General features: G+C 36.6%; 1 protein-coding gene across 1 annotated transcript; it reads left to right on the top strand.

Annotated features, from left to right (window-relative positions):
* Positions 1–399: 399 nt before the first annotated feature.
* On the top strand, positions 400–25,591 carry LOC129272563 (solute carrier family 49 member A3-like). Its single transcript, XM_064108059.1, has 9 exons — positions 400–790; positions 8,666–8,821; positions 10,336–10,626; positions 13,107–13,247; positions 18,312–18,428; positions 19,618–19,770; positions 20,781–20,938; positions 22,077–22,270; positions 22,775–25,591. Exons 1-9 carry the CDS (start codon positions 578–580, stop codon positions 22,942–22,944), a joined length of 1,593 nt encoding a protein of 530 aa, XP_063964129.1. The 5' UTR covers positions 400–577; the 3' UTR covers positions 22,945–25,591.
* Positions 25,592–27,424: the final 1,833 nt, after the last annotated feature.

Genomic DNA, 27,424 nt, shown 5'->3' with positions numbered 1-27,424 from the left:
CCGTTTGAGCTATCGCGCCTCAGAGACTTGTAAAGCCTACTGGTTTTCGAATCGATCCATTTTACAATGGTTTATACTTATATGTAGGTGTCTACTTTTCATACTGAGATCAATTAAACTATCCAAAATATATTAAAACAAAGCAATGAATTATATAATGAGCGCTTATATAATACCAGACGAAAATCGTAAGGATTTTCGACTTGGGTAAGATAGTTGCAGTATTCTGCAGTAGTTCCAAGAGATGTTTTATTGTTTTGCATACCATCTTATCTGTTCAAGCAAAATTTGATCGACTGACATAATAGCCCCCCCCCCCCCCCCCCGGTGCACGTGCTCCCACCACCTCGGGGTTTGTTATTGTCACATGACATAACTGGCCAGCCATGTGATTATTATGCACATGCGCAGTGTTCGAGCACAAAGCCGATCGTGAGTGAAGAATATCAAGAAGAGAGAATGTAATAACCAAGTCCAAGCAGAAGGTTCAGGAAATTTACTGTTTTCGTTTTGTCTATCACCTTTTAAAAGTGCTAGGGCTTCATTTGGTATTATTGTGAAATTATGATCAAACAACATGCCGCAGTATAAACCTCTTTTTAATCAGAGAAGTGATGATGATGAATTTGGTTCTGGAGCTGGAGGTAGCGGACCAGCACTCCCGATACCGGGTGGTCCAGCCTTTACTCGCGGGAACGTTTCCCGTACTGGTGCGGCTGAGTATACGCTGTACAAAAGAAGGTGGCTTGTTGTTGCAGTCCTCGCCTTTGTGAACATTTCAAGCGCCCTGGTGAGTATATATTAGTAGCCCTGTCAGCACTAGACAGCTGGCAGCCGTCTGTTTCGAGGAGTTTTGTAACATTTTTTTTTCTCGTACACAGTACAGACGGCTTGCTAGTCATGCTAGTAGTATGGCAGTGAGTCCAAACTTCGCGCATGTCCATACTTCGCGGACGGTCATTATCTAAAAAACTAGCCAATATCCTTAAAATCTGACATCGTCAACGTGAAAAGCGACCTAAAATTACCCTTTAGTGAAAATTTCTTTAGGATGAGTTCAGTATTCATGAAAATATTGGCAAAAGATCGGCAAATTTGCCACCGCTAGCGCCCATTTTGAAGAAATCAACAAGCATCACGATATCACCATTTTGCAAGCAGAAATCATCAAAAATGTGAGTTAAATGTGGTACTAACCGATTCCATAGCATTTTGCCATCAATCTCATATAAATATTTCACTTTTTGAGCTTCAGTTTTTGTTTAAATCTCCACAAAAGCTTTGGTGCGCGAAGTTAGGTCACACTTTTTCTGAACGGTTTGCCAGCACAGCCCGCATTCGCCGATCGGAAAAGAATTTTGAGATCGCGATACCGGCGAAACCCCTTCACCTACTTTACATTTTCGTACATGATTTTATAGTTTAGATCTTGCCGTCTATGTGGTAACTATTTCTTGAATTGGTTTTGTATAAATTATGAATATTTTGTGAACAAAATTAAGCCTGATGAATATTTTTGAAAAGTGCGCGAAGTTTGGACACCCCATCATACTAGTATGGCAGTGAGTCCAAACTTCGCGCGTGTCCATACTTCGCGGACGGTCATTATCTAAAAAAACTAGCCAATATCCTTAAAATCTGACATCACCAACGTGAAAAGCGACCTAAAATTACCCTTTGGTGTAAGTTTCTTTAGGATGAGTTCAGTATTCATGAAAATATTGGCAAAAGATCGGCAAATTTGTCGCCGTTTGCGCCCGTTTTGAAGAAATCTGATATTCTCAACAAGCATCACGATATCACCATTTTGCAAGCATAAATCATCAAAAATGTGAGTTAAATATGGTACTAACCGATTCTATAGCATTTTGCCATCAATCTGATATAAATTTTTCACTTTTTCAGCTTGAGTTTCTGTTTAAATCTCCACAAAAACTTTAGTCCGCAAAGTTAGGTCACACTTTTTCTGAACGGTTTTCCAGCACAGCGCGCATTCGCCGATCGGAATAGAATTTTGAGATCGCGATACCGGCGAAAGCCCTTGACCTACTTCACATTTTCGTCCATGATTTTATACTTTACGATCTTGCCGTCAATGTGGTAACTATTTCTTGAATTCTTTTTGTATGAAGTATGAATATTTTGTGAAAAAAAATCAGCCTGATGAATATTTTTGAAAAGTGCGCGAAGTTTGGACACCCCATCATACTATGAGTACAGAGTACTAGTACTAGTACTAGTATCGTGTAGGCCTAGACCAAAAAGCTTCAGTCTCTGTATTTTGGTTGTTACGCTGAACTGCGTTGGCTCACTCACCAATACATAGTCATACTAGACTGAAGAGCTTGGTCTTGGAGGCCCGTACATACAGACAACGTATTAGCAGTAACGTTAGATCTCACATTCGGCGGAAACCCGATTTTCTGATCGTTTTTTGTACATAAAATGTCACATTATGAAAAAGAAATCACATCCATATTTACGAAAAAATGTTTAAAATTCAGAAATATCGTACCTTAGACCGCAGTTACCGCTAATTCCTTTCAAATTATGATCGAAACATCGTCATCTTTGATCCTTTCGTTGGTCAACGTAAGTTGCCATCTTTGATGACGTCATCATCCTTACAGACGTATTTACCAGTCGCTATACATGTATATCGCGATTTGTGCCGCTGCTTTGCGCTTGTAGATGTACGTGCGTTCGGAACTTGTCGCTTGCATTGATTGGCCAGGATATCAAAAATTTAATCGGAAAGCCTTGATAAAAGCACAACTCGTTGACGGCTGCCATTTTTTCCTCTCCGGCAGAAAATTAGAAAAATAAGGAATAACCCGGGGAATAACTCATCGGTAACGTATATTTTCGATATTTTATAGAACTTACATAGTATCAAAAGAAAGATTAGAGTCTAACAAAAATAGTGGACCTTCGCGTTCAAGATAATATAATGTCATTTAGAATCTAAAAGAAATTAAAATCTGGACAAAACCCGTCCTCCGAATTGCCGACCAGTTTACACATGCAGGCTCGCACTAACACACTACCGTTGGTGAATGGGGATTATAGTAAAATGTCAGAAATTGTTGAAAAAATCCCCAGAAACGGCGGTTATTCCTGTCTAGCTATCGTGTACCTCGGCTCGAGCGAAGTTCATGCAGGCTCCGCTCCACTTCACTACCGCTACACTACTCTCCACCTACCTGAACTTCGAGACCGTGAACTCGATCTGATATTCCGAGTGACGAAGGTGGGATTTTATGGGGGGAAATATAAAATTCATGCAACATCATGATCTTTAAAAACAATTAAAACTAGTTACTCTACACAAACAAAGTTTCACTTCTTTTCCATGCTTCTGTCAGTCTCAAAATTGGTGATTTATAGCCAACATGAAGTTCCTCACACATATAAATAATTCGCTGCTGTATCGCATGCGATATGCACGAGGTACCGGGTCTGGTCCAAGCTCGGACCCTCGCGCGCGCATGCGATGTTTTGAAATTATTTATGCGTGTGAGGTAAGAAGTAAGAATATTAGTTCTAATTGTTTTTAAAGATGGTGATGTTGCATGAATTTTATATTTTCCCCCCATAAAATCCCACCTTTGTCACTCGGAATATCAGATAGAGTTCACGGTCTCGAAGTTCGGGTAGGTGGAGCGTAGTGTAGCGGTAGTGAAGTGGAGTGGAGCCTGCACGAACTTCGCTCGAGGTAGCTATCGTGCAGCCACTACATTAGGGGGTTATCAATGCAAAATCCCCCCGTCGGGGGCCAAAAATGCACCAACACGGGGAAAAAATATAGCTCAGTTGGTTAGAGCGATTGTTTCGGATAAGATCGTAGATCTCAACGTGAGGGGTTCGAGTCCCGCTCATGCCGAAACAAAAAAATCTAATGCTATAGCGTTGTGTGTTAGCGTGCCTCACCACTGTATTCAGTGCAGGTGTGATTGCAGTCAGAAAACACTTCGTCCATCGGAAAGGACGCAAATGTTGGTCCCGTGTATAGGAGAGTCACAACCTACATGTACATGCGCCTAATGCATAGAAAGGGATAAAAATTATTTCACTCTAAATGGTAAAAATGAGACGTTTCTTACCAGACCGATCTCCTGTACATGTAATCACTAGATCCGTTTGTCAAAGCAAAGACAATAGGCCTGACCCTTGAACCGCTTTTTTATGACGTACATCCGATTAGCGATGTCGTTTTGAAGAACAATTTAAAGATAAAAATTATTATTTCACAAATACTAAAATTTAATATGTGATTATAAATAATTAGCAGTATATACTAATTATGTACGTCATAACGAAGAGGTTCAAGGGTCTGTTGACTAACGGATCGAGGGATCTACTGGAGATCGGTCTGGTATTAAAGAAAGAAACGTCTAATTTTTACCATTTTTAGTGAAATAATTTTTATCTCTTTATACGCATTAGGCGCATGAAGGTTCATAGATAAATAAAATTCACCCCTACAAACCGATTTCACCCTCTAACTATGGATTTCCTAGGGAAATCCATCTTTGTTTACATGTGTCTCTTATACATATATATGGCTGGCGGTTCAAGGCTCCATGTCTGAAGAAGTACATACACGTACATGTATATGTCAAAATATCAGACATGGAGTCCTCAAGGCCAGCTCGGAGCTAGACAGGTAAGACAGCTGGCAGCCGTCTGTTTCGAGGAGTTTTTTAACATTATAATTTTTTTTAATTTCTCGTACACATTTGGTGAGTGGAGCCAACGGAGTTCAGTGGAACAACCAACATAACATACCGAAGCTTTTGGTCTAGCTCGGAGCCCACTCACAGTCAGTAGTCACACGTATTGCGAGTATACTAACCTCGCACAACCAACGTGTTTACGCAATGGATTTTAGAATTGTCGGTTATCGCTTCATAACGCGAATAATGTTAGCCGAAACTCATTCCGCTGCTCACCAGGGCTTTTTCTAGTGAAAAGCGTTCCATTTTAAATTTTACAAATACTTTTCTATATAAAAAAGAGCGAAATCGCTTACCTCGGCCTGAAAAGTTACTTCACATGTCTCTTCCACGGAAATAAAAGGAAGGTGTTGGTGGCCCCTTTACAATTCACAACCTTAATTCAGCTTGTCGGTATTTTTAAAACTAGATTCTTGATTCATTGTATGCGCAATTCCCAGATTGTTCGATAAAATATAGACAATGCAATAACTTAAAAAACATACTTTTTGCTGACAATAATACTTTTTGGAAAATATTCAAAGCGATGACAAACAAAAAATATATAAAAATTGAAAATAAAGATACGTACCTTGAATGAAGCCCCGCAAGTGCTACCGTTCGTTTGTCAACTAACGTTCCACCAAAGTGTTTACAGTACAGTAAAAAGATTGGACACTTTGCCGACTTTGCGTAACGCTTTGCATCGATTTATGTGTAAAATAGTTTTTGTGCCTAGTCTTTCCCTTGTAGTGTCTTTGATATGAAGATAAATCGCGCGCCTTCTTTAGCTCATTAGACGAAAAATTTGGAAAATCGCTAGCTCGCTCCGTATTTTGTCAACAAGAAGAAAAATCAACGCTTAATTGATGCTATTTGAGGGATATTTATCATATTAGGGGGAATTGACTTCACATTGTTCGGTAAGTTTCATAGGAGGACTTGATTCTGTAAATCCTCATATGATATTTGCGGGAGTTTGTTGTAATTTTTCATGCGCCGTGCCTTCGATTTTCCTGTACACGGCGGCAGTAATACACCCATGAGCGAGTCCTACATAGATCTATTACCATGATTATGGGGCTGTCATACATGTAGCCAGCTGGCAGCCATCTGTTTCAAGGAGATTTTAAACATTTTTTTTAAATTTCTCCTCGAACACAGACGGCTTGCGATCGTGCAGCCGCCATTAGGATTAGGAGGTTAACAATGCAAAATCCCCCCCGACGTGGCTCATCGATTTTTGTCAATATTTCATAAAATATATGAAATAACTGGACCAAAATAAATTATTATTCCGTTTTGGCCTGAAATGCACCAAAACAGGAAAAAATCAACTTTAAAGGAAAAAGAAGAGTGACTTACATGTACATGTACTTCCGCTGTCGCGCAACTTCCACTTCCCTGGTTTATCCAAACTTAATACATAAACATATGGCCATTGAGTCCCTGTACAGATCAAGTTAGAACTTCGGTCTCTGTAATTGGTGAGTGGAGTCAATGCAGTTCAGCAGAACAACCAAATACAGCTCTAGACTGAAGCTTTTGGTCTATATTGGACTGTGCCTAGGATACACATTTAGTTTACTTTAACACAAGATGTACATGTAAGAAGGGAATTCCTTTCTTCATATCTATTCTATTATTGTAACCATCCAACAAATTTTAATCTAAAATTGTTATTAAATTACATACCTTTATACACCTAATGCATATAATTATAAAGGTACTACTTTTTTACACAAAAAATAAGAAAAATGAGAGGCTTCTGACTACTTTTGCCATGTCAAAGGGACGATAAATATTTGTCAACATATTTTGCATTGTTGATCCTAGTTATCAAACATCTGATGCTTTCAACAACGGAAAGAAATACCAATGCAGTTAAAGTCACAATTTGTTGTTAAAACATATCTCCTATGAAGTGCTACAAATATAAACAGAAATTTTGCATATATGGAGAGCTCCATAAATACAATTTGCTAACTGAAAGTTTTAATGCTACATTTAAAATCATTTAATAGGTAGCATTCAGTATCAGTTATAACCTGTGTTAGATTTGCTGCAGTTTTTATCCTTTGAGAGAAAAGTAATCAAATTCAGCATGTCTATGCTTGTTCTTTATGTATCACACATACGTGTAGTACTTTATTTTAAATAAACTGCTGTTTAATTGCAAAAAAAAATCACAATAACTGTGCACCCTAAATGATGTTTTAAACAAAAAAGCTATCCCGGGATGAACACATTCTGTGTATCAGTGCGAGGTGCCATGGTGAGGTAATTTGAAATTTCACTTATATACATTAAAAGTGAGTGTGCACCATGCAAGTAAAAACTGCCTCTTGGTTTACAGCATAAGAGACCCATCAGGAGGCTGCATCGTGCAGAAGAATGGCAGTGCAGCCTCTCTAAATACAGCTGGGTTCGTTCCTATTACAGTACAACAGGTCCTGGTCAATCATTCAATGAACAAGGTTATAATATAACCTTGTTCTCTAGCTGTTACATGTACATCTCCATGTGTGGCAAAACAAGGGTGGCAATGTTTGGCTTATTTTCTCTTTTTCTTTGGGACAAATGCTTGGTTTTTTTACACTGTTAGTTTCCATTACAGCTATTCATCATACTGTATAACTTGGATCAAAAGTGATGTTTTAATGATTTTTTAAGTGTGTGCTCTGTACAGCATTGGCATACCATAGTCCTACCTGTAGATTCCCTACAGGTAGGATGGTTGCAGTGATTCAAAATTTTGACAGTACGTGGGAAGAAAGAGAACTTGTATGCATCAGTGGTTGCTTTCGGGATAGCATATTTAAGGCTGTGATCATGTCATCGCGAGATGCGGCACCGCAAGTTGAATTTCAAGATTTTCAGCAAAAATTGGCATGGTCGCCTACATGTACATGTACCTTTGAACCTGAGTATGCACACAGCAGAAAGTCAGCATCTTCATGACTATTTTCCATAAATTCTATTTTGACTGGATGTAATTATTAAATAGATTGTTAGGAATAATTTTAGTAGTAAAATGTATGATTTTTAAAATTGATGTCGGTGTAACTATAAAAGGGTTATATTTTGGGTGACATTTGCGCTTTGTTTTTATAAAAAATCAATAAAATAGTTTAAATTAAAAAAAATCTGATTTAAATCAAATGAATCTGATCTTTTTTATTAAAAAAAATATTTTCATACTAAATAAATCAGGATTGCATCTTCTTTTTTCACAATTAAAATTTTGCTTTATTTCGTTGATTAGACCAAGTTTACTTTTTTACTATGAATAAATCAGGATAGATATCTTTTCAGGCATTGCTTTATTTCGTCGGGACTTGATTAACTATTACTAAATAAATCAGATCTACATACTTCTTTTCAGTCTCCATCGATATATTTTGATGACTAGTACTTTTAATACTAGATACATACATGTAAGTCAGGATTGTATCTTCCTCTTTTCATGTTTCTCACAATTGAAATTCTGATTTATTTTGTCTATTTACATTTTTACTGAATAAGAATTGCGGGTTATTCCATGTCGAATAACCAAAAAATTTGAAAATTTTAACCGACCAATTTTTTTTATTTTGATTGAAATTAGTATACTTGTTTAATGTGATCCCACAGTACCAAATTTCAAATTTTAGGTCAATTGTGTGAGGGGTTCGCGAGATACGGCAAATTGAATTTTGAGATTTTCTGCAAAAATGGGCGTGGTCGCACTCGTATCTCAAAAGCCACTGTACCAATCTCCAAAAAATGGGTATTGTTGGAAAGGGAATTAAATATGGATTTCAAATCTGGCATCACTTTTAGGATCATGTAAATACATGAAAAATCAAGGTAAATGAAAACTTCTGTCGTGTATGATGTCACTAGGGGGATGATATTATTTGTAAAGAATTGACACTTTTATGATATTTTTTTATTTTGTTGAAACACAGACATGGATTACCTTTGCCCCGATCGCTAATTACGCTGCTGTGTACCTCAATACAACAGATGCCAATGTCAACTGGCTGTCGACTGTCTACATGGTCACCACTCCATTTGGATTTGTTGCTGTGTGGTTATTAGACAGCTATGGTCTTGCACCAGTCGTAAGTTCTTTTTACTTCAAAATTCATGTTGAGATCATAAAAGGGCTAACTTCCTACTATTGAGTGATTGCAAGTCCATGCATCATGATAATTAAAGACATTCCACATTTTGTGAAAGATTAAATCAACCATGTGGTTGTGTCCATTAATAATACATGTATGCTTTGTGAAAACTATCAGGCATTTACACTGTGGGCTCAATATTTACTGAAAAAATGTATACTGGTAAAGGTTTATTTTCAAAATACATGTAGTAGACCCGACCTTTTGCTTTATTTTAGCATGGGAATTTTTTTCATGAAAGGTCAGGTTTACTTGATTATTCCCTCATGTATAAGCTGAAGGTTTGGAAGTAAATATCTCAGGAAGGATGTGTACAGAAACAGTGTAAATTAAATTTTCTTATTGACAATGCAGTATGTGAGCTTAATCTCATTTCATGATTGACTGAACTTTTTATCATCAGTAAAGTTTGTTCCAGTATTATGGATCAAATTGACCCCCCCAGATCTCGGCCGCTGATTGCGCGATTGCCGCAAAAATTTGCACGCTCATAGAGCCAGAGGTACATGTAAACTACAAGACTTTTAAAAAAAATTGTAATTGTTTATATTTTTTTAATTAAAATTATGCAAATTAGCACATGAAATTTGCCCTAAATGTATATGTTTGCCTTTAACTCACTTTATATAGCTAGTTGAATGCTAAGTTTTTTATGGGAGTATCAATTTTTACATTAAAATGATTTCTCACAAATATCTACCAAAAATCTGCCAAAATATAATTGATTTCTTATGTATTTTATTGTTTTCAAATTCTTATGTATTTTGTTGTTTTTAAATTCTTATAGTGTATGTATTTTCTTGTTTTTCTAACCTTTGTTTTTTGTTTGTTTTTTCTAATGAACTTTGTCCTGGACCTTTTTTCGATCATAAATAGTGTAAAGTAAATCCATTTTTAACCAACAAAAGTAATTTAAACAATCATACATTAATGATTTTTGGTTGAAAAACACAATTTGCATTGACTTTTTACACATAATCACACTTTTGGTTCTGTACATGCACTTAGAAAATGTTGCATGATTTTGGAACTGCGTACCCGGCCGTCGCAAATTGGTCTCAAAAGATGCACAAGACTTGAAAGTAAAAACTCTGTGAGTGGCGCGGTCAAAAAATTTTGCACAGTGGCGTAGCGACATATTTGTATAAGGGTTAATGCTGTACTAGCATGACCAAATTTGACATTCTGTAATCTGCTATATTGCCTGGTAATTGTCCCGTGGCATTGTACATTGTGCAGCATTAATGAGTGTTAAATGTGCTGATAAAATGAATGTGTATGTAACATTAATTAATACCATGAGAGCTTTGTTAAACATTTTGATATCTAACAAGCTAAGCCACACTATGCATACCTATTAAAATCAAAGTTATAAATCTCATTCAGAAAAAAAAAATGCCAAAAAGTTATCGATATTTATAAAATTGTTAGTTTGTTTGTTTTTTACTCAGATCATCCTTGGTGCCTGTTGTAACACTGTTGGCATCGTCATCCGCTATGTATCAGTATTCAGCTTCTTCAGTAACTATCGATACCTTGTCGTTATGGTAGGCCAGGGCCTGGCATCGTTGGCCCAACCTTGTTTCCTTTTCACCCCCACCAAGGTGGCAGCTGTCTGGTTCCCAGAGGGCCAGAGGACCACCGCCAACACCGTAGGATCTACGTCCAACCCCCTGGGAATCCTCATCGGCATGCTCCTCTCATCAATGCTTGTCAAGGAGCCGGATGACTTGAAGTTTTTGGTAAAAGATAAATGATAACAATATGGCGCTTAACACTTGTTTATCACGAGTCTCTAATGCGCTCTCCAGTAACAGACCTGCCAACCAGTACGTTTTTGGCGTATTAAGTACGTTTTTGCAACCAAAATACGGCAGTGCGTTTTTCTTTAAAAAATACATTTTTAAAAAAATTATTATTTTTTTTTTTTACAAAATCGTAATTTATTTATAAAAATCATGTCTCTATTTCATAGAACTTACACAAATATGGTTATTAGATCAATGTAGTTTCAGGTACAATGTAACTTGTTTTTTTTTTTCAATCAATTTTGTTAAAACCAGGGTGAGATATACACATGTTTCAATGGTTTTTTTTTCATCTGCAAGAGCAGATATACATGTATCATTAGATATGAATGGTGTTTTTGTCTCACCTGCATAGCAGAGTGAGACTATAGGCGCCGCTTTTCCGACGGCGGCGGCGACGACGGCGGCGGCGGCGTCAACACCAAATCTTAACCTGAGGTTAAGTTTTTGAAATGACAGCATAACTTAGAAAGTATATGGACCTAGTTCATGAAACTTGGCCATAAGGTTGATCAAGTATTACTGAACATCCTGCCTGAGTTTCATGTCACATGACCAAGGTCAAAGGTCATTTAGGGTCAATGAACTTAGACCATGTTGGGGGAATCAACATCAAAATCTTAACATAAGGTTAAGTTTTTGAAATGTCATCATAACTTAGAAAATATATGGACCTAGTTCATGAAACTTATACATAAGGTTAATCAAGTATCACTGAACATCCTGCATGAGTTTCACGTCACATGACCAAGGTCAAAGGTCATTTAGGGTCAATGAACTTTGGCCGAATTGGGGGTATCTGTTGAATTACCATCATAACTTTGAAAGTTTATGGATCTGATTCATGAAACTTGGACATAATAGTAATCAAGTATTACTGAACATCCTGTGCAAGTTTCAGGTCACATGATCAAGGTCAAAGGTCATTTAGGGTCAATGAACTTTGGCCAAATTGGGGTATTTGTTGAATTACAGCCATAAATTTGAAAGTGTGTTGGTCTAGTTCATAAAACTTGGACATAAGAGTAATCAAGTATCACTGAACATCCTGTGCGAGTTTCAGGTCACATGATCAAGGTCAAAGGTCATGTAAGGTCAAAGAACTTTGGCCACGTTGGGGGTATTTGTTGAATTGCCATCATATCTCTATAAGTGTATTGGTCTAGTTCATAAAACGTGGAAATAAGAGTAACCAAGTATCACTGAACATCTTGTGCGAGTTATAGTAGTTTTCAAAATCAGCACTGCTGCTATATTGAATCGCGTGATGCAGGTGAGACGGCCAGAGGCATTCCACTTGTTTGTGAATAATTATTTTATAGTAGTTTTCAAAGTCAGCACTGCTGCTATATTGAATCGCGTGATGCAGGTGAGACCGCCAGAGGCATTCCACTTGTTTTATCACAGAATACAATTTTTCATTCCCAGAGGTTGGCAGGTCTGCAGTATAATTGCCCTGGATTTTTATAGCAGAGCAGCTGTTACATGCTTGCATGTTTCAAGGAATAAGTTCCTGCCGGGTACTCATTTTCCTCACCTGGGTTGAGTGCAGCACATCTGGGATCACTTCTTGCTGAAGGAAATTACACCATGGCTGGGATTCGAACCCTGCGAACCTCTGTTTAAAAGTCTGGAGACTAGAGTAATCCATTGCGCCACAATTGACATAAATTATGTTTATTAAATCCTTCTCACGTTACAGTTTGATACAGGTGAACGAAATCCATATGATTTGCAAAGTTATTTATCAAAACAAAATTTTTGCAAGAATATCATACCAGTACATTGTACATGTACATCAAGTTTCAGGGATTGATCTGCACATGTACATGTACATATTATACATGTATTTTCTGTAACGGCACTTCTACATCCTCAATGATCACAAAAAAAACGGGGGAGAACCAGTCATAGAGAATGCCTGTATTTATCTCCTAATTATAAAATGAATTTTTCATGTAAATGCAATTGATGCAAACAAAACAAAAATTGTCTGTTCAAAAATTAAAAACCTGTCCATTTTTTGAGCGAAATCTGGAACTCCACAATGTCCTCTAATGAATGCCAAATGTTTTCAAGGATTCAGGCAGAATTATTGAAAAAAAAATCAAAATATTTGTCCGAATTTGTAAAATTCTGTTCGAACTGTACATGTATTTCATGAGAGAAATGTAAAATAAATCATTGGGCTCCTCCTTTTCACCATTGCTGGTCAAGGAGTTAGATGGTTTGCAATTACATTGGTAAAATATAGTAAAATGTATGTTCAAATGATTGAATTTCATTCAATTATGAGACCATTGATGTTTGAAACACAATTACATGTAGCAGATAGACACCCAGTCTGTCCGAGCAGTTAGATGTATGTTTTAGAAGGATTCTTTCAAGCTTTTTTTTCTATTCATTGTCCACAGTTGATGGTATACATGATACCTGGTATTGTAAGTGGGGTGCTAGCAGTGGTTGTCATGTGCTACTGTAAGAATGCCCCGCCCACCCCGCCCAGTGCAAGTGCAGCGTCCCACCATTCATCTTTCTTCTCGGGTCTAAAACAGGTATGTTTACCTCGATATTATGGTTCATTGCTATTTGCAGAGCTGCCAAGTAGTACGATTTTTCTGTATTTAGTACGTTTTTGCAACCAAAATACGGCAGTACGTTTTTTCTTTAAAAAATACGTTTTTTGTATTAAAAAAAACATCGAAATTTATTGAGAAAAATCATCTCTATATGTCTCTATTTCATAAAACGTACCCAAATATGGTTATTAGATCAATGTAATTTCAGGTAACTTGTTTTTTTTTCAATCATTTTGTAAAAACCAGGGTGAGATATACACAAGTTTCAATGTTTTTTTTTTTTCATCTGCAAGAGCAGTGCACATTTTAGCTTGCATGCAGCTTGAGCGCCGTGATGGGTGAGTGCGCCAAGCATTTTATTATGAAATACAATTTTTTTGGGAAAAATACAAAACATTTATCTCACACAGTAAAAATACTGATTTTTTTGTCAAAATACTGATTTTGGGGATAAGAATACTGAAAATGCAAAATACAACTTGGCAGCTCTGTGATAATTTGGTCTACTGTGCATCCATTTTGTCTGTTTTCCATTTGGTCTCATCCCATATGGTCTAATCCTACTTTGGATATACATGTACAGTACCAGTTTGTCTACTATAAACCATTTGGTGTAATTGCCATTCAACCCATTTACAGGTACCACACATTGTCTGATTTCTAAATAAGCTATACCAGGGATGACCTCACCAGTACAAATAGTATATGTATATCAAAGTTACATTTGACCCTTAGAAATTTTGGGTGCTTTTTTCTCTGGTTTTCATGGGCTTTTTAGGACATTTCAGGGGGCGAGTTTGCCTGAGCCCCTCTGCACTTTTGGAACATATGAGGTCACAATAAAATAAGCAAACCAATAATAGGACTCAAGAAATGCAATCAATATAATTTTCATACTAACACAATGTTAGAATGTAGACAGACTACATGTATCATTCATATATCCAGGCCATCGTTATCAGTCTTCAATTAGATCTGTTATCAAGCAAACTTTATGAATCTGTTTGACATGTACACTTGAACCAAGATGAGTTTTGTTTTGGGAACTTTACATGCTTGATAAAGTCCACGAACATGCAGTTTGTTTACTTTTGCTGTACATACAGTATTCTAGATAAATCAGAGTTCTGAACGCTGGGACAATTGATTTGAAATTCAAACGATGGAAAGTGAACATGATTACAATGATCAAATTATCATCATGGATGAATGCAAAACATTTTAGTAAAAAAATTAGATAATTGAATAAGTTCAAGATCACTTGAACTTTAATGAAATGATGATTGCTGATTGATCCATGGTATACTTGTTTCCCTCAAATTAATTGTTGCCAGTTTCAGTTTATATGTTTCTTTTTTTATATTCTTAACTGACCTGGATTGAGGTGAAGGGGTGTGGGAAGGAAGGCATGTGGGCCATGGTAATTCAGTTGACCTTTTCCAAACCCAGGCAGCCCCTTCATCTCTATTCCAGGTCCTTTGTACTATGTCACCTATGTCCTATTGTTTGTGTGATTTGTATTGTACTATAATTTATGTATTTTTTATTGCCTAATAAATTAATAATAATAAAAAATAACTATAGGCCTAAAGTAGGCAAACCCATAATAAAACTCAAGAAAATGCAATCCATATGATTTCATTACTGCATACTGTTAGACTGTGGAGTGACTATCATTCATAGATCCAGGCCATCAATATTATTCTTCAAATGAAAATGTGTTATCAAGCAAACTTTATGAATCTGTTTGACATACAATTGAACTAAGATTAGACTTGGTTTGGGTAGTTCAGTTTTGTTTTACATGCTTGACAAAGTATGTGTACATGTATATTATGCAGTTTGTTTACTTTTCAATTTTCTAGATAAATCAGAGTTCTGGGCCCTTGGACAAGTTCTGGGACCTGGGGCAATTGATTGAAACATAAATACATGTCCCGGGTCTGATAACACAAAGCTTTGATAGTAATTGATTGCTGGTCTGATCTCTATGATTGATTCCATTTATTATTTAGGGAATATTGGATGGCCTTGAGTGGGATGCAAAGAAATATTGTATGAGCTGAAAAACAAAACACTCTTTATACAAATAGTGCAGTGGGTTCTTAACATGCAAAGGTGGTGACTCTCCTCTACACGGGGCCTCCACTTAATGTCCTATCTGAGGGACGGAGTATTTTCCACTCTCACATAACCTGCATCTACATGTATGGAACAGGGGAGAGACGTTTACACACAATGCAGGCTTCAGTCATCTGCCTGTGGTAGACTTGAACCCATGACCTTTGGTTCAACAAGCGTTAAATACCAACTGAGCCAACTTCACTCTCTGTGTGATCGATCATTGACGCTTGTACCAATTGACATTCGCGACATACATGTATCTGATGTTGAAATATACGTGTGTTACCTCCATATATAGAATATTTATTATTGAATATGGGATAACATGATCAAAAGCTTTCACCTACCATTTTATACTTAATTGATACATTTAATTATTTAAAGTTTCTTACTTTTGAAGATCAGTATATTCAGGACAGGGGAGGACCCAGGTTTCTCTGAAAGGGGGGGGGGGGGGGCATATTTACCCTAAGAAAATTTGACAAGCAAAAACAAAAGATTTTCACTAAAAATGAAGTCATTTTATCCCACATTAAATTTGACAAGCAAAAAAAGGAAAAAAGAAGGTTTTCATTATAACAGAAGGTCCTTTTGTTCCATGAAAAAAGGTCCTCATTTGTGTATGAACGACATATTTCCATTAAAAATATTTGCTGTGACTCTCAAGGGGGGGGGGGACACACTTGTGTATGGACGTCATATTTACATTAAAATATTGACTATGGCTCTGAATAGGGGGGGGGGGGTACTTGCCAGATGTGATTCAGGAAATACAATTCTCAAGCTCTTATTAAAAGTAACATGGTTGACATGATAAAAAATTTCCCTTGTCATCGACATATATCCTCTGTAATTAACATGAAATAAAATTTCAGCATTTTCAAAATCAGCAACCTTAAACCTTTTTTATCTGTAATAGAGACTAAAGGTCTTTTATCTTATTAATTGCAGGATAACATGTTGACTTTGTTGATGTGTGTGGGAGGGTGGGTGGGTGTGTGTGCGTTTGTGTTGTTTTGCTGCATTAGTATGTAATGTCTACATGTGTAGCATGCTTTAAAGGGTGAAGCATATCATATAAACAACAAACAAACATAATGTATTCGGAATTTCTTTTTAGTCCAGTCTATTTTTGGGTGATTTCAAGATCAGTGTTTAATAGCGTTATTGATACGGTGCAGTGTCTGGTGTTAAATCAACATCATAACAAGCTTTAAAACCAATATTGAAATCCTTAATGTGCACTAAGTGTATCTTGTACAGTGGTACATACTACTGCAGTCCAGTTTAACCCTAATTCTCCATAATGGCCCCCCCTCGACAATTTTCGCGATATATCTGCTGCGCAAAATTTTTTGACCTCGCCGCTCACTAACTTTTTACTTTCAAGTCTCGCGCAAATTTTGAGACCAAATTTGTGATGCCCAGGTACGCGGTTACAACATTACGCAACATTATGTAAGTGCATGTCAGACCCCAAATTGCTCATAAACGTGATTTCATGTACAAATCCAATGCAGATTGTGTATTAGCAAAAATTCATAAATATATCATTATTTCTACTTTTACTGATTAAACTTAATTAATTTTGCCTTTTTTATGATCAGAATTATGTCTGGAACAATTTCCATCAAAAAAACAATAAAAAACAAAAAGTAAAAAAACAAAGAAATACATAAGAAATTAAAAAAACAATAAAATACATAAGAAATCGGTCTTGGTACCAGAATTTTTTTCATTCACAATTGTTAGGAATGCTTTAAAGAATATTTTCACCCAAAAATAGCATTCTAGGAGCTTTGTTTAGTGAATCGGAGCAAAAAGTATGATTTCATGAATAAATAGGCATACAGTAATTAATTCATATAAAATAAAAATATATGAATTCAGTGAAAGTTACCAATGCAACTGCGTAGATTACGTCATTATCTACCATCATGCAAATTTTCGTTGTGATCGCGCAATCCGCAGCTGACATTACGTCTTACCCCCGTTTGAAAACGGACCGCAGATCAGATGGCAAACTGCGGTGTTTCACCCCATTTTGCATTTGAAAATCTAAAACATCATTTCCAAGCCCTGGGGGTCGTTTCATAAAGCTGTTGGTAAGTTAAGAGCGACTTTAACAACGACTGGTGATCATCGTCAATGGTTTGTACCATTTACCGCAAGACATGATCACCATGCAGTCGCTCTTAACTTACGAACAGCTTTATGAAACACCCGCCTGATCAACCCCGCTTGGCCAGGTAATCCCCACAGGCCAGATTATGAGCGTTGAGCCAAGGACAAAATGATAAACAACAGCTGTGTATTACGTAAGTCTTCTCTGCCTGTAGAAGGACCTTCGGAATTAAATTATTGTATTCGATATTTAATCACGTTTTCAAAGGCATATTGTATTCAGAAATTCAATGCTAGCCCATTTTCAATTTCAAACGAAGAAAATCAACCTCGAAATAAGGAAAGTAAGTGAATAAAAAATGGCGACATGTTTTCCCGGACCGCACTCGGGATGTTGTGTTATCTTCGGACCGAGGTCAAGAAACAGGTGTTTTGATAATTACATTGCATGCCTGGGGCAGTATGGTTTTCGTATTCGGAGAACAGAATTCATTGAGAAAAAATGGGGTATAGTGTAATCAAATGGAGGTATTTCGTCATGAGATCTTAAGGGGGGCCATAATGCCCCCCCCCCCCCCGAGAATGACAAGAATCAAAATACCCGGGAGATTTAGGGTTAAAACGAATGCATGCATTGAATTTTGCATTTCAAGCTCACATGTTAATTCAGTTTGTTATTTTTTAACAGTTTCCATTGATTCTTGTTAGGTACCTCGGTACCAGTATAACACTATACTGTAAAACATGAATTTTATCCTGCAATATAACAAAAAATTTACTTTTCATTTTCAGATCATATGTGTCAAAGCATTCTGGGTCCTATTTATTGTCTTTGGTGCTGGACTAGCAGTTTTTAACTCCATCATAACTATTATAGAGGAGGTTTTATGCCCCATTGGCTACAGTGATGTAAGTATAGAATACTGTAAGACTGTACTAAGTTATTTAGATTGTGCACTTTTTGTGTGGGATTGAAATAAATCCAATGACCAGGGTAATAATGTGCTGTATATAAGCGCTTTGAGCCGTTATGGGAAAAGCACTATGAAACTAGCTATTACGGTATTATTGTTATTATTATTATTATTATCATCATGATCATCATCATCACCATCATCATTGTCATTATTGAGATGTTGTGTGTACTCATACAATGTATATCACTGTAGTTTATAATGAAGTGATATAGTACTTGCACACTGCAGTAAAACAAGGCAGCAGAACATTATATTCCCGGGAAGGAATATATTTCTTGAACGTAAAGTTACATTTCTGATAATGTGAAAAAGCCAACCTTGTTTTAATAAAGTGCCTTTTCATATACACAGTAACAAAGTTCTCTTTTTTATTTTACCAAAATGGCACTCAATAAAGACATGCTCAATTTTTTCTTAGCTCAGAGTTTTTTGTGGGCCATTTAGATTGCTTCCACTTTGCTTTGTTTGATTTTTATTCATTCTTACATTTGCTTACAAGTGATTTTATGCAAGATATTGAGCGAGTATTTTATTCAGTGACAATTTGAGATATTGTCCAACCAAACGGCTTTTCCTTCATTATGGATCCTTTATATCAAATACTTGACTAAAATACATATATATTATGTGGTCAGTCATTTATTATGGCTAAAAGGAAAAGTTTGTGACTGATAGTAATGACTACATGTAGTTCTATTGACTAATAATACACAAGTAAAATTCACATAAAAACAATGGCCAATGTTGCTATCCTGTATTCGATATTACATATCATTTTGCTTTGGCATTAGAATTATTACTCATGCTCGTTACAGTTCAAAAGCCCTAGGCTATGTCTCAGGGATGCTCGAATTGTTTAAAGGTACCTCGTGCATGTAATTCTTACAAGTGCTCTCAATGATGTATTATTTGAACCTTCTTGTGAACCTTCTGAAGTTTACACCGGCAGGGCACTAGAATGCAAATCGCCAGTATGCATCTGCCGTCTGAGTTAGAGTGCTACTCTAAACCTCTCTACTGTCATTCTTTCTTTATATCAAGGTCCAATGAATTCCAAGCTCTGTTTGTTTGTATTTGTATATTCTATCATGACCATTATTTATACATTTCCCCTGTTACAGAATTTCTCAGGCATATGCGGCGCTGTCCTCATAGGCAGTGGCATCGTGGGAGCATTTGTATCCGGGGTATACGTTGATAGGACAAAGAAGTTTGCTCTCGTTGCTAAGGTCTCCTTTTCCCTCTGTGCTGTGTGTATAGTAGCTCTATCAGTGGTAAGTCTGCTGCCCTCTTTAGTTTATATTGCTCCAGGGTTCAAAAGGCATGTACAGTAGATATGTCATATTCAAATCTAATTTTATCATCTTTGTCTAACAAAGGCGTAATTCACCTTCTTTTTTATTGTTCAATGCAAATTTAAACAATGCTGTAGAGTACTTAGAGATCTCTTGCTTTCCTTGTCGGCTTCTCAGAGACGCTGCAGTACAAATCAAAGAAACTGATCATAAGGATGAATTTAGTATTGAATGTTAAGATATTCATTTGGAAAGACAATATATATTCTATTCGGCTGCAAGTACTCTTAATCACTGTGATGTACGAAACAGACAAATCCAATTTTTAATTTTGATTGAAAGTCTCTTGCGATTATGTTTGTCTTATTTCAAGGGAGTTCAAGCCATTCCCCGATTTGGGGGTTGCACACGTGAATGAGCAGTCAGTATAGCTTTATGTGAGGGTATTTGTACCATATACTTGACTTGCTTATGACATAAAGTTTCAGATATTTACATTACTAGTTAATGCAAGACCAGAGTGTAGAGTTGATGGCTACTTTGAAGCTACTGCGCGTAGTCTTCTGCATCATACATATTGCTGGTATTTTTAAAGGAAAAAGATAAAAGCTGCTTCCTCCGCTTTATTATTCTCCTGAAAGCACTAGTCTTTTTATTAAAACATTGTGCATTTTTACCAGGATTTTGTTCTTTGTGACAAATATTTCCTATGATACAGATGTGTTGGTTCAGTTGATAGAGCACCCATCTCACAACTGAGATGTTGGGAGTTCAAGCCCTGGCCATTTAACACCAAAAAGACATTAAAAGATGGGAATTGTTGCTACCCTTTTTGGAGATACATGTAGCGGAAGGTCGATCTGGCGCTGCACAGTGGCTGCCGGGTTCATGATTAGTTGGGCAAAATGATTTTTTAGAGTATTTCTATATAAGACTTCTATTTCGATCCATTTTTATTAATTTTTCTGTTTTTGTTTTATTCTATCCAGGTAACAAGATATCCCAATATACCTGCAGCTATTGTTGGTGTGTGTGGAGTTTTAGGCTTCTTTGGTTTTGCCCAGTTCCCAGTCTCCTTAGAACTAGGCGTAGAAGCGACATATCCGGTGTCTGAGGGTACAAGTGCAGGGTTCCTCATCATGTCTGGGTAAGTCATTTAGTGTTTAATCAATAAAATATCATTTAGGCCCTGTCATGTAATTCCGTTCAAGCCCTGCTGCTGGTGAGTTGGGGGAAATCACCCGCAACAAGTTGAGGGCTTGTTCAAAACTTTTCTGTGTGTGCAAAACAGACTTGTGTGCACTCCTGTGGGCAACTGCATGCAAGATACATGCAAGATACTGTCAGTGCAGGCGACCTGCGGGTAGCAAAAATAGTCACCGCCAAGTAACATGTAAGGCTTGCTCACATAACATCACAACTCTGTTAATCTTCGATCGATATTTGCTAAATCTTCACCAAAATGATGGTTAACTTCCCCTTTAAGCTCACCTCTATATACTTATATTGAGCATACCATGATAATTCCACCACTCTCATTGTTTAACCATGTTGCTGGCAAGTTCAAGGTTTACTGCTCATCATGTTACAGCTGAATAGTTAGCCAGACCTCTAACATCTCAAGAACAACTCTTAAATCTCAGCAAGGAGCCACCTGCAGGTCCTTTTTCTAAATTTAGAATCTTTCTTTGAGCTTCTTGCCAAGCTGTATTTGTTGTATGAACACTATTCCACTGATTGTTTTACCATGCTGCAGTCTAGTTTAAGGTTCCCTTCTTTTATTAGCAGCTGAATGGCTAGTAAGACCTCTAATAATAATAAAATAATGATAATAATAATAGCACGATCTAGGATACAAAGTGCTGCTATTTTTACCCCGGCTTTCGCTCAAGCTACCATCACTGGTGCTCAGTGCATGCAAGGAATTAGTCCTGTCGGGTACCAATTCACCACACCTGGGTCGAGTGCAGAACAGTGGGGGATAAATTTCTTGCTGAAGGAAAACACGCCATGGCTAGGATTTGAACAATGACCCTCTGTTTGAAGGGCGAGAGTCAGAACCACTTGACCACAAAGGCTTGAAGAACAACTCTTTACACTCCAACAAAGATCACTTACAATGCCTGATGCCTCTCATTTTCAAAGGTCGCACAGGAGTAATGGAGCGTCTATTGTTCCTTCTGTCACTATGGCACGTATTTCTTTATTAAAGCTCCAAGATATGTTTAATAATACATGTATGATCCAATCATTTCCACTACTCTTGTTGTTTTACCATGTTGCAGTCAGGTTCAAGGTTTCCTGCTCATGTTATCTGCTGAATGGTTAGCCAGACCTCTGACATCCCAAGAACAACTCTCAAACTCCTGCAAGGTGCCATCTACAGTGCCTTCTGCCACCGTGGCGTCTCTGTTCCAAGATGATTCAGGAATAATGGAGGACCTACATGCTGGCGATGCAGTATCACAAGACATGACTGGTAAGCAAAGATAAATGGAAGATAAATGGTACGGAAGATTCTTTCAAGAAGTTTTTTTTTATCAAACAATTAGGACAAAGTAATTTTGCTTTTGGAAATGCCACACAATGTTTTATACACAGAATCAGACTCTTCAGATTCGATATTTTTGTTGTCTAGATATATATTTTTTTTAAGAAGGAAATATTTATCAAGGAAATACACATACCCTGTTGTTCATTGAATTATTTACAGTACTTAACATAGTTTCTTTAATGTCAATGCAATGTTGTTTCTAAATCCAGCCCTTTATAGTTGATTTAGTTCTTGTTGTTGGCCTCGTCATATCCAGTTTAACTACATAGCTAATTCAAAACCTTGTATATATGAAGAATTTAGACTTGTTTTGTGATAAATCTGATGTAAAGGTTTTGATTTTATTTAAATATTTTCTTTTCTCATTTTGAACCCTTCATCCCTGATAGCAATGCACTCATCACTTTCTATATGTTTCCCATTCTGCAGTGACAATGCTGTTTTATGCTGGCTACGCCTCCCTCGCTGCCATCATCTACGTCCTCGGATTCCACACCAGGTACAAGCGCTTGCGTTCTGAGCATTGCAACGCTGCGGACGCCATCCTCAACTTCAGCAGACAACATTCCGGCAGCAACACGCAGAACGTGATTTACTGAACAACTCAAGAACATTTTTCCTAGACGAGCCCTGTATGCTGAGTACTACTGCATTCTGTCCTTACCATCTTGGGTAGCGCTCCTGGGGCCCGTTGCAGAAAGAGTTGCGTTTAAACGCAAGTCAAAAAATCAATCGCAAGTCCCAAATGCGTGCTGTTGATTGGTTGAATATCAAGTTGCGCATGATTTTTTAGAGTTGCGATTGATTGCAACTCTTTCTGCAACGGGCCCCTGAAGCACCTTGTAAAGGCCACCGCACACCTTACGCCTGGTCCACGATCAGACTTTGGAACTAACTGCATTTTGCTCATTTTCTGAGAATGTGAATGTAAAGTATCTTTTTATTTTTAGGTTCAAATCATAGCCAATCGTATGATTGCTATGACGATATTACGACTAGACATTAAATTTGCTTTTATTCTAATAAGGATGATAGCATAGTAAAAGATTCTATCATAGGTATTCGTACAATGATTTAGAACATTACGCAGTAAGATATTCCATGTCTCAATATGAGCATCAATTTCTACTACGTTTTTTTCTCCAAAATCGGGTCACAGACCAATCTTAAGGTGTGCTGCGGCCTTTAGTGATTTCACTGCTCTGAGCCAATGAGATGCAAGGATTCAGTAGCTTGTAACAAGTAGTCGGTGAAAATCTCTATTTGTTTCATAAAATGCCCCCCGGATGTATTTACACCTGTGTAATTTGGGAAAATACCTGATATTTTCTGATTTGGTATTCTACCCTCAGAATGGATGTTTTCTTGCTCTATGCCATGGGAATAGAAATGTCTTGTGTGCTCATTACATATGGCAACTTTTCCTGGTTCAAATTGATATGAATGTGTGATAATTCAAGGTATTTTTCATGATCGCAGAAGTCTGAATATGGCCATTGAGGGCTTTGTGAAACTTGCTAGATTTGAGTTCACAAGGTCAAAGGTCAAGGTCACAGTAATCCTTACATACATGGAGATTTGATTCTCCATACAAATAACTTTTGAAGTATGACAATCATCTTTAAAACTTAGCAGTGGCAACCATGATGAGCCACTTTTATTTTGGGGTAGCAAGGCAAGAGGTCATCTTATTCATGAAAACGACTTAATGAAAGACATTTTGATAATCACATTTCAATCCTCGTACCTATGCATGTACATCTACGGGTAAGAAATTATCTGATTAACTCTCTATGCACAGCCCAATTTGAGCAACATTTATCAGATTCTCTCTTTAACTAGAAGGTGGTAACAAATAACCTGGGTCCCATTTCATACAGACTTCCGCCCTTTTCACACGGTAAAAAAAAATCGTAATTTGAATGATGATTCCAGTGATAAATAAGGCTGATTACGAATATTTTGCACGTGTGAAACCAAACTAGAACATGATAAGAATCACGAACGCTAATCACAGTCATGATTACAATTATAGTAATCATCATTACAATGATGATTCAAGATTCACGTGTGAAAAGGTCCTTGTAGTGACAAATGCTTTATCAGCTATCAGTCAATAATATTTAATGATTTCATTAGCTTTTAACTTTTTACTTCAAACTTGATTTTATTGCAAGATTTATGAAATGGGTCCCAGAACATCTTGAAGGAAACATGTGAGTAGCATAGTTGGTGGTTGGGGAGAGGGGGGTGTTATGAGCTTGTAATTTATTATTACTTTTAGTGTTTTCTACATACACTGTATATGATACTTGTTTATCTAAACATCAAAATGTGGATAATCCTTGCCCCACCCCTTCAATGTGAAGTGCAGAGCTCTACTTTCTCTCTGCTTCTTTGACCTTGAGATGGACACCATAGAACAAGCATGGAGACAAGATCTGAGGCCCCGTTTCATAAAACTTGTTATCACAACAAATTTGCAATAACAATTTTGCAATAACAATTAAAAGCTACTGAAATTCATCAATGTGATTGGCTTGTGTAAAGTTGTTAAATAGAAATTGTGCATTTGTCAATATATATCAATGTAATATGTCTGTAAGAAACGGGGCCCTGGGGGTCCGTTTCAATAAACTTGTTGTAAGAACAAATTTGCAATAGCAGTTCAAATCTACTTAATCCTTCAATTTGATTGGCTGATAATGCATTTGTTAGTATAATACAGTGTAAGTCTTTAAGAAAAAGGATCCTGGGGTCCATATCATAACACTTGTAATAAAAAATCACAATAGCAATTAAATCAACTGAAATCGGCCAATTTGATTGGCCGATAGCACATTTGTTATAGAAATCATGCTTTTTTTTTAAAACAAGTCTTCATGAAACTATACCATCTTCCCACCAAAAGCGGTGGCCGGCTAGTGTCGATCTTATGTCTCATATGTTGTCGGTGATATTTGTCAGGTGGTTATATATGCAGTGCGTCCCTCAAAACAGGAAACCCGTTTTCAGAGACATATTTCTCAATTATTGAATATGTTTTTACTATAAATTTAGTATTTATAGTAAGAGTGGAATCTCTTCTTTAATATGAGACCAACATCTTTGGAAATTACTCGTGCATGGCAGATTAAAAGCAATAAATATTGAGGCATGTCAGGAATGATTTGCGCAGAAACTCACATGTGAATCTGAATCCATTCTCGTTTCAGGGATTGGTGAGGAAAACTAAACACAGACTACAAAAGAAATGCTAATGAGCCCATCGAATAAGCACGGTGGTCGTACCATGAACCAATCTTGTTCAACTTTTCAGCGCAACCTGATTTTCACATTAGAATTTCAAACTCGTCTTGCTTATTAACGCATGAAGTGTTCGTCTCATATTAGGTACATGAATCAAAATATAGATAACTAATTGAATCAGTGGCGGACCGTGACCCGGGGGAGACAAAGCATTGGAGGGGCACTGTATTGTTTGTGAACAATGCTGTGCCCCTCCAATGCTTTGTCTCCTCCGGGTCACGGTCCGCCACTGAATTGAATTGTATGATGATGTACAGTAATGAAATATCATAATTCATTTTTGTTTGAAGAAAAAAGATATGGGAATCCCGGTTTCCTTTATTCTGAGACGCACTGTATATACAGTAGCTCTGTTTTGCTCATGATGATGTTCAGCATGATATTCAATGTGATGTTTTGGGCAACTCTGAGTAATCAGGTATATACATGTAACAATCTTCCAATTTCTTTCTTTTTTTGTAATTGATGTTCATGTACCTCATTGGTTATACATACTTAAAAGTAGCTGTTACTACGTATCGCATTATACCTGATATTATTCTTTTTGACCTTCTGTAGTAATGAAGAAAGGTTGTTCGTCTAAGTACTTACATATATCTTGTGTGATACTGTAGATGTGTATAGATAAATTATTTTTCTAAGAATCTAATATTCTCCTTATGACTGTTTGAAATTGAAAAATATACTGAATTCTCCAATCAATTTCAGTGAAAGATTATTATGGAAGTGATATACAGTATCATGGCAATTGAATTGTTTTCTAAACAATATTTATACATGTATGAACAAAAAAATATTTATGATCATTATTTTTTCACTTCTCTCTCAAATGTATGATTTCTATCTTTTCGTAGTATCTCCATGTAAACCTCAATTCGTTTTGCATGAATATTGAATTGGTAAGAAATAGTAACAGTACAAAGCTTATCATAATTCAGATTATATCATACTGTATATAAATAGAAATATTTATGTTGCTACCAAAGCAACTAATTTGTAATTTCCCAAAATTGAAATATTTAAAAGATTTTTTTTTTAATACATGACTGCCATGAAGAGAGCGAGGTTGATCAGACTTATATACATGTACATGTAGAGCTCACCTTTGGCATGTCATCACTTGAGAAATCATGCACTGGTAGTCGTTTAAACCCTGCCGTATTCGCGCTTCATACTACATTTAAAGGGGAAGTTCACCCTGACAAAAAGTTTATTGTAAAAATAGCAGAAAAAATATTGCCGAAGGTTTGAGAAAAATTCATCAAATAATTAAAGAGTCATTAGAATTTCAATTATTTGATTTGTGACGTCATATGCAAGCAGCATTCCTTCATAGCGAATGGTAAACAATCAATTAAATGTCATTTTCTCAGAAAATTGAAAATAGTTTTCACTGTACCTTTTGTATATCAATATACAAATAATTTCACACCCGATAATGAATAGAAAACAAAATTAAGTCATCAGGAACCATACAAAATTTGAAATTCATGCATTTTATATTACATAACACATGGGGCAGCTGCTCGTTTATGACGTCACAAATCCAAAACTGAACTCTAATAACTTTCTTACTCTTTAACAGATTTTCCTCAAACCTTCACCAATATTTTTTACTATTTATTCAGGGTGAACTTCCCCTTTAAATTGGAAGAAAAAGAGGGTGGATGGGAGGGAAGCAGTTGATATTGCAATGTTCATTTTTGTCTTGGATAAGGAATGCAGTCTAGCTTTGCACACAGCGATGTTTTCAGTAATAATTCCGATATG

This window comes from Lytechinus pictus, chromosome 12, assembly GCF_037042905.1.
Source record: "Lytechinus pictus isolate F3 Inbred chromosome 12, Lp3.0, whole genome shotgun sequence".
In the NCBI taxonomy this organism is placed as follows: domain Eukaryota; kingdom Metazoa; phylum Echinodermata; class Echinoidea; order Temnopleuroida; family Toxopneustidae; genus Lytechinus; species Lytechinus pictus.
The sequence above is the reverse complement of the archived record's forward strand: the minus strand, read 5'-3'. Positions and strand labels throughout refer to the sequence as shown.

What these genes read in the sequence shown, in the direction of transcription:
- LOC129272563 (XM_064108059.1), top strand. Translation starts at nt 578, where the DNA reads ATGCCGCAGTATAAACCTCTTTTTAATCAGAGAAGTGATGATGATGAA. An exon ending in TCTTCTCGGGTCTAAAACAG is followed by an intron (nt 13,248 to 18,311) that starts GTATGTTTACCT and finishes TTTCATTTTCAG; the next exon opens with ATCATATGTGTCAAAGCATT. An exon ending in GGGTTCCTCATCATGTCTGG is followed by an intron (nt 20,939 to 22,076) that starts GTAAGTCATTTA and finishes ACCATGTTGCAG; the next exon opens with TCAGGTTCAAGGTTTCCTGC.